This window comes from Natator depressus, chromosome 1 (genome assembly GCF_965152275.1).
Source record: "Natator depressus isolate rNatDep1 chromosome 1, rNatDep2.hap1, whole genome shotgun sequence".
NCBI lineage: Eukaryota > Metazoa > Chordata > Testudines > Cheloniidae > Natator > Natator depressus.
The window spans coordinates 326,497,387-326,512,518 of NC_134234.1; the positions used below are offsets into that span (position 1 = coordinate 326,497,387).

Below are 15,132 nucleotides of genomic sequence, written 5' to 3' on the forward strand. Positions count from 1 at the left end.
TCAGCTGCCTCAGTGAGTTGGTAGAATCCAATGTTCCTTAGCCTTCCAACTCCTGATAGTAGGGATAACCCTGATAACAGGTTGGCATTTTTTAGGTAAATGCTACCAGCCTGCCACAGGCTCATAACAACACAGTATTGAAGTGTTCCACTTACATCTTGCTGTGCAAGACTCACATTGCCAAGATTAATTTCCTGCATCTGAAGCAATAAACGGATCATTGATAACGATTACGGTACTCAGGAGTTTGACTCTCTGACTATCTATTATCTATCATAGGCCTGATCCTCCTCTCTTTTATATCGGTGGGAAGAGATGGCACCTGATTAACAACAGTGTATTTGGAAGGAGAACTGGGCCCTGCTTACCTGTCCATGTCAGTGATACTAGCTAAACTCCTGGCTTTGAGCCACACACAGCTCTATACATAATAAGTAGTAATAAGGGACCTAATCCTGCAGTGCGTAGTCAGGGCCTAACTGATAACAAACCTTCGTTGACTCCAATAGAAGTTTTTTCACATGCAGAGACTGAAAAAGGACTGCACGATTTGTCCTGATAAAGCCTGAATAAGGACTTTAATCTACATAAGCCTCATCATCGTCGTCATCACTTAAAAGTAGTAAATAATTAAGGCAAACTACTTTTAGGTAGAAAACATAGCCCTGAGAATTAGTCTTTCCCTGGGAATATATTTTATGTAGTTTTACAGAATTTCGAATGCACATTTTCCGTTGCACAAGGCAGCCGATATACTCATAAAATGGCCAGGTGTGTGACAAAGCTGAGATAGGCCAATGGTAGCTTTGCTACAGCCTGAGGTGTTCACAACATGGGCATCTTGAGCTGCCCAGAAACCAGCATCTTTTGGCGGCCTGTTCGGAGATATTGCCAAACAGCAACTTCCCTTGTTTTAATTTTTTCATCACCAAATATGTCAATTTGATTATTGTGAGGCTTCAAAATGAAGCCAATCCCCACTACTTTTGATTCTCATAATTCCCTGTATTTTCCTCTGCTAGCTAACCTATGGAAGGTGGAGATAAAAGGGGTAGGTTCAATCTAGGAGTAAGTGAGTGAAGGTCCCATTGGTTTTTCACATTTAGGCCATGGAGAGAATTTAATCCTGTGACAAGTACCTTACAGAAGCATTAAATCTTGCGTTCAACACACTATAATCAATAAATATGATATTAGAAATGGTCAAAAACTTTCCATTGAAATGTATTTTGGGGGGGAAAATGGCTTCTTGAGTAAATGGAAATATTTGCAGAAAAAAATCAGCTTTCATCAAAAAATTTTGGGTTTTAGTTTTCAAAGTCTGTTTCAAAGTTTTCAAATGTTCAAAGTCTGATTTTTTTTTTGATGCAAACCCAAAATATTTTCCAAGAAAATTATGCACGAAAAGAAAAAATATATATATTTGTATTAAAAGTTTTTGCAAGAAAAAATTATCATTTCCCGACCTCCTCTATATGAAATTGTCTGGGCTCTGAGTTACTGCAGAGAATTATTTCCCGGGTGTCTGGCTGGTGGGTCTTGCCCACATGCTCAGGGTCTAACTGATCACCATATTTGGGGTTGGGAAGGAATTTTCCCGTGGGTCAACTTGGCAGAGACCCTGGGGTGTTTTTTTTTTTTTCCTTCCTCAGCAGCATGGGGCATAGGTCATTTGAAGGTTTAAACTATTGTAAATGGTGGATTCTCTGTAACTTGAAGTCTTTAAATCATGATTTGGTGATTTCACTAACTCAGCCAGAGGTTATGGGTCTGTTACAGGGGTGGGCGGGTGAGGTTCTGTGGCCTTCAATGTGCAGGAGGTCAGATTAGATGATCATGATGGTCCCTTCTGACCTTAAAGTATATGAATTTATCTCAGTCTGTGGAGTCTCATCCATTTATCATGGATAGCAATCAAGCAAGTTCCTTCACTCATTCCGGGTCTTCGGCGACACTGAAAAACCCGCCGCCGAAGTGACGCTGAAGACCCGGAGCGAGTGAAGGACTCTCTGGAAAGCATATTGTGGGTTGCACTTGATTTCCCAATATCCTAATTTGAGCTGACAAATATGAGAGATAGAAGAAACTGCTGAGGCTATAGCCAAAGCCTGGAGTCCCTGTCTGACATTTCATTGTAAAGGCCAGCCAAGAAAACAAGACAATGGAGAATGTGGTAAGCTGGTCTCTGTGATCTGCAAAGTCCCCAGCCATGCCCTCTAGCCCCAGTTCTGAGAGGGTATGAATGTAAAGGACAATACCAGCTTTCATTTAAAAAAAGAAATCTCTAGCTCTTTTCTTGCAAAGGCTCCTTTGAAAATACAAACTGATGTAGACAGTAAACAAAACATTGTAAACAAAAGATTAACGTTTTCTGCTTTGTTAACTCCCCCTTTCCCTCTAGCCACACAGGGCTGGATTTTCAGAACTCCTGAACATATAGGTGAACATACAGTGTTGCGTTCGCTGAGCTATATCATGGCAAAAACTACAGGTGCTTTATCTCCACTAGGATTTTACAGCAAGAGAGCTAATGTGCATTCGTTATCCTGTGGTCAAAAACATGCCTTTTTTGGCAGTGATGATATAGCCACAGCCTGCCTTTTATGGGACTAGAACCTCTGCCAGCTTTCTCTTAGCTGGAGGCTGTGGCAAAGCCAGTGTGGCCTCTTGGATACAGCCTAATAGCATGAGAAGTAGCTTGGCATTGTGTAGTAAACATGGGGCTGAAAGCAAGGGCCTCCTGCATTCTAATCCTAGCTCTGACACAGTCTCTTTAGACAAAAATCAGACTATTTTAACTATATGGTATAATGAGAGTGGTACGACCTTCCTAGTGGATGTAGTTATACTGGTACAGGTACCATTATATTGGTATAACTGTGACTACACCGGGGGTTGTACTAGTTTAATGATCACAGCCCTCTCTGAAATTGTTATACTAGTACAAAAACTGTGCATAGACCAGGCCTTAGTCAAGTCACTTAACCTTTCTGCCATTGTCTACCCTTCTGCAAAGTTGGCAGAGTACCTAGCTCCTGGGGGCCGGGGAGGGCCAGTGTGACCATTCAGCACTAAATGTTTGTAAACCATTGCTCTATCTGTTCTACAAATGAAAAGAATGGCAGGTATATATGGGGTCAGCACTGAATCCCCACAGGTGAATCACCTCCAGTCCTAGAGGACGATGAATACAGGCAACAGCTCAATTCTGAGCAGAGGGAGTTGTACGGCGCTTACATGAACTCCTTTCTCCTGGTCATACGGGGAATTCTCTGTGAACATCATAACCAGGATTCCCCACTTTCTCCCCTGCCCAAGAATATGAAGACAATTATTAACCTTAAGGTCCTCCCTTGGGAATTGGTGTTCTACTGAAATCTCAGGGCCCTCAGCTGCCTATGCTCTGGCCTGCCTCTCCTGCAAATGGCCTCATAATGGAAGGTCGATCTTTCCCCGGGATTAATATATTGCTGTGCCAGCATCCCTGGCCTTCTGGGGCTTGCACAATATTAAAGGCTCCATTTTCTTTTGTTTTGGGGTTTGTTTGTTTTTTCACTGACTCAGACTCTCCGTGCAAGAGCACAATCTGAAAAGTTAGATCTGTTGCTGCTGCGTTTCTGTTCCCTCTCACACAAATATCTGTGCACATAAATTACTGCAGAGCTTCAAACAGCAGGCCCAGGCTTTTAAACTATCACCAGTGTATTTAGGAATCAGAGTATCAGAGTACAAACCGGCTGTATTTACACAAAGCAGTTATTTTAAGCAACTTCTTTATGTAGCACTCTCTAAGGCAAATTCTAAATGAAGTGGTTCCTAATGGCTGCCACTCTTTCTTTACGCAGTTCTGGTTTGTGCCGGGCAAGCTCAAAATGGAAAAAATTGCGACGCAAAGAAAATCTGGAGAAGTTTAACCCAAAAGCCCCTTCTTTCTTTTACAACACTCTGAACTGATGCCAGCATTTTAGTTTCTACAGCTAGTGTGGGTGCTGCAAATTTACTAATTAACATTGCAGGAAAATAATCCATTTGGGGTTGACCCAAAATAATTTTTTTGTTACTTATTTTTTGGTTCAGTGACCAAGCTGAAAATTCAGTCAGCTCTTTGCTAAGTAGTTTTGTCTTCGCTATATGCAAAATAATTTACTGAATATCTAGAGCTTGATTCCTTCACTGAACAATAGGCACAGGTAAAGATTTTCTTAAACAATATGCTAAGGATAGTTTGGTCATATTTTAAACTTTCTTGTCCAGAATACTCAATGGATGTGGTATTGGAACCTAAGCCAACTCCCATTAAAGTCAATGGTAAGGTTCCCATTGACTTCACTGGGAGTTCTATCAGGTTCTTGATGACTTACATCAATGACCAGATTATATCCTCATGTACATCTGACTCCATAGTCTGGCCAGACCACTGTTTTTAAAGATTCATCAGAAATGGTTGCGACAAGCCTCATATGAATGATGAAATGGCTTTTGCCACCCATTTGCAGATACTTTACTATCACATGTTGCTAGATTCGGGGTTTTTTTTCCATCTGTTTAACAAAAGGCTAATCTGCCTATCTTAGGCTATGTCTACACTGCAATTAAACTCCCATGGCTGGCTTGTGTCAGCTGACTCACGCCTGCAGGGCTTGGGCTAAGGGGCTGTTTATTTGCAGAGTAGACATTCATGTATGGGCTGAAGCCAGGGCTCTGGGACACTGTGCAGGGGGCTGTCCCAGAGCTTGGGCTCCAGTCCAAGCCCCCACATCCAGTGGTGAACTGGAGCTGGTTCACACCGGTTCACGCGAACCGGTTGTTAAATTTTGAAGCTGGTTTAGAACCGGTTGTTAAAGCGGTGGGCAAACTCCGGCCCATGGGCCACATCCGGCCCACAGGACTGTCCTGCCCGGCCCGCCTGAGCTGTCGGCTGAGGAGGCTCCCCTGAGAATCCCTTTTTAATTTTTACTCACCCGGCGGCGCTCTGGGTCTTCGGTGACACTTCGGCAGCGGGTCCTTCCCTGGCTCCGGGTTTTCGGCAGCACTTCGGCGGCGGGTCCTTCAGTGTCGCCGAAGACCCGGAGCGAGTGAAGGAACTGGTTCTTCAGCTTTTGGCAGCTCATCACTGCTCACATCTACATTGCAATTAAACAGCCCCTTAGCCTGAGTCCCTTAGCCCGAGTCAGCTTACACGGGCTGGCCATAGGTGTTTAATTGCAGTGTAGACATACCCTTAGGTACTCATCACTATTATATTTGAGTGCCTCATTATCTTATGTTTAACTTCACAATGCTTCTGTGACTTAGTACTATTCTCCCCATTTTACAGCTGGGTACCAGAAACACAGAGAGTGGTAAGTGACTTACCCAAGATCATAAGGAAGTCTGAGGCAGAATAGGGAAAGTGGGGTTCAATACCTGTGTCCTAGGCTACTGCCCTAACATCATTCCTCTCTATCCTGGAATGCTGAGAGCAACGATTTTGCTGTGGTTAATTTTAGTTTCGCTTTGTGCTTACAGGAAGATGTCATCGAAAATGGTACAATAGCTTACGAAAACTGGGTTGTGCCAGGGAGTCCTGTTTACAGGCAGTTTTGGTTCTATGATGTGCAAAACCCTCTGGAAGTGATGAACAATGGATCACGGCCAATACTCAGACAAATTGGACCTTACACATACAGGTAGGCAAATGCTTTCAAAATATGCTATATGGCATATTAGGAGTATTGTAAAAGTTACTGAAAGTTCTTCTGAATGAGACACTGTTCATGAGAAAGAGCTACAGACATAACAGGTATGCCTTAAAATCTGCGTACACCCATTGCACACGCAACCACATTACATTCATGTGCACAAATTGGGTAAAGGCACATATAAATAAGAGGTGAAATGCAAATTAATATGATTTTCATGTGGGAAAGCTTGCTTGATGCCCTGATCTAGCCTGGGATTAGGCATGCTGGATCAAGGCCTGAAAGCATTTGGGGATGTATAGGCATAACAGGGGCATCCACACTTTGTGGATGTACCGTTTGTAGTATTATTAACACCAAGCGTATCCAGAATAAGGACCACTACAATCATGAGGTTGGCTTAAAAACCATAAGAAATTTAAAAAATAATTAACGTTGCATTCGTTTGATTTGTCTCCTGGTTTGTGAATCTTTAGGGGTCCCATTTCCATGCTTTTCTCTGCAACCGTCAGGGCTAGAAGCTTTCTTTTGGAAAAAAAAAAAAAAGACCACTGGGATTCTCACATCTTCATATAACTCCGGGATATAATGCTTTAAGAAAAGCATCAGTTATGGTGAGATTCACAATAAAATTGAGAAAGTTGGCAATGCTGTTGTATCTGTAACTAAAATGTTGGCCCTGAAGCTTCACCAGTACTGTTAATGTAGTCTGCAAAACTTAAACCACCAAAATATTCCTTTCCCCAACTTTGTTAACCAAGGCCCAGATTCAGCAGCTCATCCCTATTCAGCAAAGCATGTAAGTAAATAATTAACTTTAGTAGGGTGACCAGATGTCCTGATTTTATAGGGACAGTCCCGATTTTGGGGACTTTTTCTTATATAGGCACCTATTACCCCCCACCCCCGTCTCGATTTTTCACACTTGCCCTCTGGTCACCCTAAACTTTAGTCACGTCGTTATGTCCAATTCACTACAGGCGACAGGCCTCTTCCACCTCAGTGTCTTCTGGAGACACACTCTCTCTCCCTCTAACATAATGGCTGAGGAAAACAAATTGTAATAGCTTCTACTGACCTCCCTGAACACATGAGAGAGGTTTACCCAATCAGAGAACCTGAACAATGTATGATATGATGAATTCCAACTAATTCAGATCAAAATTTGAAGAGCTGCATAATAATATTTGTTGCCATCCAAATAGTGTGTGTGTGGCGGGGGACTATCTACTCATGCATTGAGGAAATTAGTGAAGAGGCAAAAATGGTATTCACAGGAACCATAGTATTTTCACAGATACTCCTGGGATTCTAAGGCTGTATATACAGTGCAACTGGGGTGTCTGTGCGCAGCACATGTAGGTATACCCAAGCTAGCTTAAATCTAGCTAGCACAGATGCCAATAGCAGTGAAACTAGGACAGCATGGGCTTCAGCGAGAGGTGTATAAGCCCACCTGGGACCATGGGTGCTTACTCAGGCTTCTAGTCCACAACGAAGCCAGTGCTGCCATGTCTTCCCTACTATTGATACCCAAGTTACCAAGATTAAAGACAGCATTGGTATATCTATACATGCTGCTATCACACCTCTGGCTGTGGTGCAGGTGTTCCCCGAAAGGGACATCTTTACAATCTTTTCACTGTCACAGTTAGAGCGGGTTGGAAAATGGCGCAAATTTTCCTTGAGGAAGTTTTGAAATTCCTCAGGAAATCTTTTCAGCAACGTTTCAAACAAGAGAAACCAGCTCTCGTCATGTCCGGTGAGCCCTATGGCTCTAAAATCAACATTAAATTATGCTTGGGTTTTGTTTTTGTTTTTTGTATTTTAAGGATGCGATATTTACCCAAAGAAAATATCACTCAACATCCTGACTACACGGTGTCCTATATGCTGCCAAATGTTGCTCGCTTCGAGCCTGATATGTCAGTTGGGCCAGAAAACGACACCTTTACCTGCATCAATCTCGCTGTTGTTGTAAGTAAAGAAAGGAAACAATAATATCCCAGCTTGGGTATTGAAGGATTAAGGGCAAAAGGAGAGAAGTTATAGCTAATAACAAAACTGCAGGGTCGGCTCCATTGTCCTAAAACACAGGGGGCTCGATTCTTTGCACCACTCTGGCAGTGTAAAAGCAGCTTGAAAGTGGGCATGTATTCCATGTAATTTAAGGCTCCTTTACACTCTTGATGTACCGTGCTCTTAGTGTCAATGCAAGTCAGGCTCAGGGACTGATTAGTGTCAACAAAACACAAAGCCAGCAGCAGGTGGGATTTATTCACAAAGGGTAAGAGGAGTTTATTGGCCAGTTTTAATGTGAAATTAAACTGATTATCTTGGAGACTGGAGTTCTTGCTCTATCCAAGATACAGTGCAAGCAGTGCATTGCGGGTGTTACACAGTGTTCTGGCGGTCTCCTCAACCCTGCTCTGGAGGGAGAGGCTGGAACAAATCCCGTGCTCATTCGATACTTGGCCTCTCTACTACAATTAGTGCCAATGTGGTAATGTCCCCTGAGCCATCCAGTCCTGTTGAGATCACAGTCCTGTTAAGAAAAAGCATATTGCCCAAGAAGCCTGGGACCTGATCTGTAAAGTGGTAATCTACTTGTTTTTGTCTGCCTGAATTATTTGTGTATTTTCATATCATTAGAACATTCAGCTTTGACTAAAGCTATAAATGCATGTTCGTATTGGCTCTTGACTTTGTTGCTGAATTATCTTGAGTTAAGACAAATACTTTGCATTATTATCTTGTCTCCAGATTTTAAGCAGAACTGCTTTAAAACTGATGCTATGAAACAGCCCCTTATTAAAACAACTACCATTTATTAATTATTATTATTATTACAAACACTAGTACACTTGATGCTGTGCAATTCAGAGAGGAAGAATCAGGAGTCAAATGATAGTCCTGTAGCTAAGGCACTGGACTGGCACTGTCAAGATGTGGGTTTAATTTCCAACTTTTCTACAGACTGTCTATGTGACCTGCGCTTGATTTCTCTGTGCTTCAGTTCCCCATCTGTGCAATGAGATAACAACACTCTGTTTCCCCCACCCTTTGTCTGTCTTACCTATGCAAGCTACTAGGGACTCTCTGGCTATGTCTTTATACAGCACTTTAAAAAAGAGGCCTTCATGCTGTTTGGTACCTTGAGGAGCTCCTGTAATTATAATGCTAGTAACAGCATGGTTACATTCTGCATTTGAAAATGTTTGAATTTCAGTGTTTATTGACCAAAAGGAGACAATATTTGGGTGTGTATGACAAAGCTGTGGGTTTTTTAAAACCAGCTCTAATTCCAAATTAAATAAACATAACTCCTTTCAATTGAGAGCATCCAGGTGCTTTAGCAATGTTAATCAAGGCTAATATTTTTGAACCTGTATGCACAAAGTTAAGCACCTAAATTCGTATCAAGGCCCTAATTCCACAAAGCATAGCTAACTTGAAAGCTCTACCCAGTCCCGAACCCCCGTGCACCCGTCCCACCTGCTTTCTTGCAGTGTGGGAGCAGTGATCCGAACATCTTGCTCTTATGCCTCATGTCTTAACTTGAGCTCTGGACAGGCTGCGCAGAGGGCTAGGGAAATGTTTCCTTATATCGCCTTACTCCACTTCACAGCCTCATTAGTCCCAATCCAAATCTGTCCCCAGTACACATATATAAATAATAATAATGAATACATCTTCTTTGGCACTGAATGTGTCTGCCAGATTATACTAACTGTTGTTGTTATTATTATTGCAGGCCGCACCTGCCCTGTATCAAAACTCTTTTATACAGATATTGCTAAATACATGGATCAAGTCATCTAAATCGTTTATGCTACAAACCAGAAGTGTGAAAGAAATTCTTTGGGGGTATGAAGACCCATTCTTAAAGAAAGTGATATTTCCTGTGGAGCGAACAATTGGTGTCTTCTACCCTGTAAGTAACTCTGTAAGGAGAAACACCTTTAGTGAATGTCCTGTGGAAAGAGACTTGGACAACCTGACAATGGCAGTTTAGGGAGATAGCATCTAAGGGTAAGTTTGCACTGCCTTTTAAAACCTGCGGCTGTGAGTTTCAGAGACTGGGTCCATAAAATCTAAGCTTGTGGGGCTTGTGCTAGGGCGCTAAAATGTGTAGACATTTGGGCTTGACCCGGAGCTCAGGTTCTGACACCCAGGAAGGGGCCTGGGTTTCAGAGCCCAAGCTGCATCCAGAGTGTCACTGTCTATGCCGTTGTTTTCATCACCGTGGTGCAATTCCAATTCAGTAGGCCTTTCCTCTGAGATGCGCTGCCAAGGGTTTGAAAACGCAGTGTAGACATACCTTAATATGTCCCACTATTCACAGATATCGACATTCTCTCATGGGAAGCAAAAAGAGGAAAGAAATGGCCATAATCAATGGAAGTGACTGGAGAGCATCAACACCATTCCATATGATCCTGATCCTGCAAAAATACCCCCACATGTGGACCCTGCTTCTTTACAGAGTCCCACTGGAGTCACAGGGACTCTGTGCAAGAGTCCATGTGTGTGTGGACTCTGTTTCAGGAATGGAGTCTCTGATGACGATGGTTTGGAAGTGGGGGCAGAGAGCTTCTCAGTGGCATTCTTGTACCTGATAAAATCAGCAGAATGTGCTCTCTTCTGTTTTGTTACACTATGGCACAGTCATGGGTGGGAGGGGAGGGACAGCGAGGCAGAGTGGCATAGGTCTAAGCCATCCAAACATTTCAAGGATAAGTGTGTAGGTGGCTAGAGTTGGAGAAAGTGTCCTGTTGCTAGAATACCTTTGGGAATTACTATGTATTTGTCTGCTTCTCTACTATGAGGCAGCAGAGAGAAAGATAGATACCCAGCAAGCATGTCAGCAGACAGCAAAATTTGTACTAGCCAGATGGGCTGGCACCCACAGATATGGGAAGAGATCCACCTTCCTAGTCTTTCCTCTAGCACTTAGTTGGTTGGAATCTTTCCCAGCTGCTTAGAGAATAAGAAATACTTTATACCGTCTCTCCACACTAGTGCACCTATGCACTGGGGCCAGGATCTGACCCTTTAGGCCCCGATTTAGCAAAGCACTTAATTCAAGTGCTTAAACTGAGGCTAGTTAAGTCCCCATGGAATTATTCATGTATATCAAGTTTAGCACATGCTTAAGTGTTTTGCTGAATCAGTTTCTTAGTTTCTGTTTGCTATTAGCAGTAACAAATCGGTGATTCCAAACATCAAAATCTCCATCCCAACCATAACTCCAAAATGTATGAGGACAAAACCCCACACCTGATGTTTGCAGAGAGAAGAAAGCATAAAGTCCATAGAGGTTAAGAACATAAAGGAAGATTATACATATATGATCTCACTAAAAGTCCTGAGAGCGGTAAAACTAAACTGTTGTTCTCTGTTCTTGTGTCTTTTGCAGTATAATGGCACATCTGATGGACAGTACAGAGTCTTTAATGGGAAAGATGACATAAGCAAAACTGCAATAATTCAATCCTATAAAAACAAAAGGTACCACAAGTACTGTTTATAAGAGAAATGTGCATATTCTTTATGCGTGACTCTATACAAGACATTACAGGCTTGATTCAGAGCCCATTGTACTCAGTGGAAAGACTCTCATTTACTTCAGTGAATGCTGGATAAGGTCTAGGATCAGCAAAACCATATTCTCTCTTTTAGTCCACCATGGCTCCGTTATGGTCTTGAATTTCAGGGAGTTATGGATCGTGTAATCTAATGAGTTGCTGCTGTTTTCCCTTGCAAGTGATTGGATCCCATTAATCCCTTTCCCTATTCCACTGGTTTCACAGGATATGATTGAATACAGTTTGGCCAGATAAAAATACCAAAAGAAATTGGCACTGCTTTCTATTCTTGCACCTTCTTCAAAGCATTGAACAAGTAACTACTTCATTGTGGAGCCAATAAAGTTAGAAAGTCATAGCTACACTAGACAGTGATCATCATCCATTACAATATAAAACAAACCCGGTAAAGTAAATCGGGGAGGTGGGAGGGGGCAGATTAATCTGCTGATCCTTGTGAATTGCCTGCTCTGGAGAAGTCAACTGTAACTTCTTAGGGGGCTTATTCCTTCACCCACTTACTTCCCTGGTCCTTCTCGTATGAACAGAGAGCAACAATACCCGAAGTTCAAAGGTGCGAACAATTCGATGTTTATTGGGGTGAACTTCCAGCAAGCATGATTCCAGTTTCCTTCCTTAGTGTCCCCCTTCCCAGCTCTGACATCACAGAGCCTTACACCTGTGTCCCTGTTCCCATTTCTGCCCTTAGCCAAACATGATTCCAATTTCCCCACCCCCATTCCCTGTTCCCATTTCCCCCTTTAGCAAAACATGATTCCAATTTCCTTACCCCCATTCCCTGTTCCCATTTCCCCCTTTAGCAAAACATGAGTCCAATTTCCCCACCCCCATTCCCTGTTCCCATTTTCCCCACACACACCCACCCACTCACTTGCTGATTGACTGCAGACTATATAGTAAAACTTGAGTTCTGCTTAGCTATACCTTAACCAATCATTTTCCTGAAATTTAACTAACCAATCCTAACATATTGTAACATGATTATGTAACCAATTATATCCCACCACCTTAATTAGTTTACACCCAGCAAAATTAATGATACAGCAGACAGAAACAATCACAGAACCAGACAGAGATTATACAGACAAACAGTAGCAAAGTGGGAACTATAATGACAAAACAATACAGAAGTGAGGATTTCACATCCCAGCTATTGATAAGTGAGTTCTTGCCAGACAGGATGCTATCAAACTAAGTTTCCTTTTACATTTTCTAGGCACTTCCCTTTCTCTGGAGGGGATAGGAATACAATCCTGTCCTGATAGTGTCTAACAGCCCAATATCACCTTTTTTCAATGTGACTAGTTTGGAATGTGAGGATGTGACTGTTCGCTTCCTAGCTTATGGCTGCCTCTGCTGCTTAGCTAAAGGCCTTAGCCTAAGAACAGGGCCTCAGACTGTCACAGTAAGAGAAGGCCCTTACACTGGCAGACAGTGATTTTGATTCTTTCTTTTATACCTCTATAACTAGCCAAGTGATAAGAATACACCTAAATTCTTAGAGTATAGGCCTTTACAGACAGACCTGAATATCTATATCCTAACATAACTATTGTGAATTCTGTCCATGTCCATACATCTAAATACTGCTCTAATGCACTGTCACAGGAGACATTTCTGAGAAGATACGGGGATTTTGTGTCTAACAGCAATCTTTATTATTCCTTTGTCCCCAAAATAATATGATCTGTCAGGCCTTCTCACAGGGAGTTACAAGAAGAACAACTAGTGGAAGGATTGTTTGGGTTGTGTGGAAATTTAGAGATTTTCCGTTCCATTTGTTTTCTTAGATATTGTTTATATTTTTCATCTAGAAAATTTGTTTTTGGTAGTGAATACTTATGAAGCACGTGTTTAAGTCCATATAGTCCATCTCACCTGAACTCTGTTTAAGACAAGTCTCTATACACTACCAAATATCCTACCAGAGTTAGGAAGCAGGTGGATTCAATAGCATGTAAATAAAAATACCGTTGAAACTTTTGTACCTACACTTCAAAGACTTCCATTTCAGTAAACTGACATTCTTATTTCCATAAGTGGCCATTGAGCCTTTTGTGCTTTTCTTCTTAACCAGGAAATCTCATCAGATTTCTTCATTATGTTTCCCTATTTGCAAAGATCAAAATTTGCACTTTTCAGCTTAGATTACATTTATTTCAGATGAAAGGAAACAGCATGCACAGGAAGAACAAATTCAGAGCCCTTTTCTCCTTACACTTACATCATGAATAGTTACAATAAAGTCAGTGGAGCTATAATGGTGTAACTGAGGTAAGGAATGGTGTCCCTAGCCTCTGTTTGTCAGAGGGTGGAGATGGATGGCAGGAGAGAGATCACTTGATCATTACCTGTTAGGTTCACTCCCTCTGGGGCACCTGGCATTGGCCACGGTCGGTAGACAGAATACTGGGCTGCATGGACCTTTGGTCTGACCCAGTATGGCCATTCTTATGTTCTTCTTATGAGGAGATTCAGGCCAAAAACCTCTATGAGAAAAGCACGTGAAGTGGTTAACTCTGTAACATTCTGCATCTGAACTGAAAACCAAAACAACAGCTCCCTGCCTCAAGGAGGGGACTTCTCTCTTTTGAAAGCATCCCTGTTCAGTTACATAGGCCGTACTTCAGTAGTGAATGATTGCAACTGTATAGCAGGGCCTATGTAGCTAATTGGGTTGAAATAGGTTACATTAAACAATACATGGTATGTGGTATGACCAGAAACTGTTTTTGTTTTTCGTTAAAGCACTCTTTCCATCTGGGCTGACCAGTGTGACATGGTCAATGGAACAGGTGAGTCTATCTCTCTCTCTGTTCATAAGAGAATTCCCATCTTAGTGAAAGCACTATGGGCCGCAGAAAGTATTTTCCCTTTTAATTGTGTGCACAGTGTAATGCAGCAGAGTTTTCTTTTTGTGTAATATATGAATACAATCTGAGTCCCAAAATGCTACAAAGAGTTAAGTAATGCACTCACGGAAAACTACACTAGAGAAAGTATTATACTACAGGTGCTGCAATCTGGTGAGCCTGGGCTTGTGGAAGCCATACAGAAGGCTCTTGCAATAGTAAACGTGTTATAGATATGGACAGTAGCGGCAAAGGGGGGGGTCTGAGCAAAGAGTGGTGACAGATGATACAGCGTTACATTGGAGGATATGTGCAATGTTTCTCTCTTTGACGCAGTTAGATGAAGGAAGTTCAGATGAAGCCACAAATTCATTTGGTCAAAACAAGTAGCAAGGGTAGACATGGAGGTGTCAAAATGTATGTACAGTTGTGTTATTGTTGTCATTGTAAAGGCAATAGCTAAGATTAAAGATAGACCAAGATGAACAAAAGGAGGAAGGTAGACAGGAAGGAGCAGAGGGCCAAGAAATTAATTCAGTGGGACTCTAGGCTAGCAATAGCACAAGGGGACACAACAAACTTTGAACAGTTTATCTTGCAGGTTGTGTGCACCTGCAGTTCTCTTCCCAATAGGTCTTAAGCCAGAGAGTGTGAAAACAAGCTGGTTTATTTGCACTGTACCGTACTAGCTAGAATAGAGCATTCTCCTTACAGTAAAGCACACATAAGTGATTCAGACATGATAACACCTTACTAGTGCTTAAGCTTCTCATGAAGGCTGAGTCAGGAGGGATTGATGCTTCATTGCAGTCTGTGCTAGTGATTATTTGTTAAGCAGTATTCTTAGCTCCTGGGACATTTCTTCATCTCTTTCGTCTTTGACTTGAACCTTTCCCCCATTCTCGGCCTTCTGTTTTGCTCTTCCTTCCTTGCGATGGTGAAATCAGGCTTGCAGACTGTAGACTATATGCATTCTCTGGTAAATGGATT

At 42.1% G+C, this 15,132-nt stretch overlaps 1 protein-coding gene across 6 annotated transcripts in view; it reads left to right on the plus strand.

The window, feature by feature from the left end:
- The window catches only part of CD36 (CD36 molecule (CD36 blood group)), a 60,429-nt gene that overhangs the window by 24,310 nt on the left and 20,987 nt on the right, over positions 1-15,132 (plus strand). For all 6 annotated transcript variants that reach the window (XM_074952635.1, XM_074952610.1, XM_074952618.1 and 3 more), the window contains exons 3-7: positions 5,509-5,669; positions 7,514-7,658; positions 9,436-9,615; positions 11,101-11,192; positions 14,039-14,085. In XM_074952635.1, the coding sequence (XP_074808736.1) occupies positions 5,509-5,669; positions 7,514-7,658; positions 9,436-9,615; positions 11,101-11,192; positions 14,039-14,085 (625 nt within the window). The remainder of the gene's footprint in view (positions 1-5,508; positions 5,670-7,513; positions 7,659-9,435; positions 9,616-11,100; positions 11,193-14,038; positions 14,086-15,132) is intronic.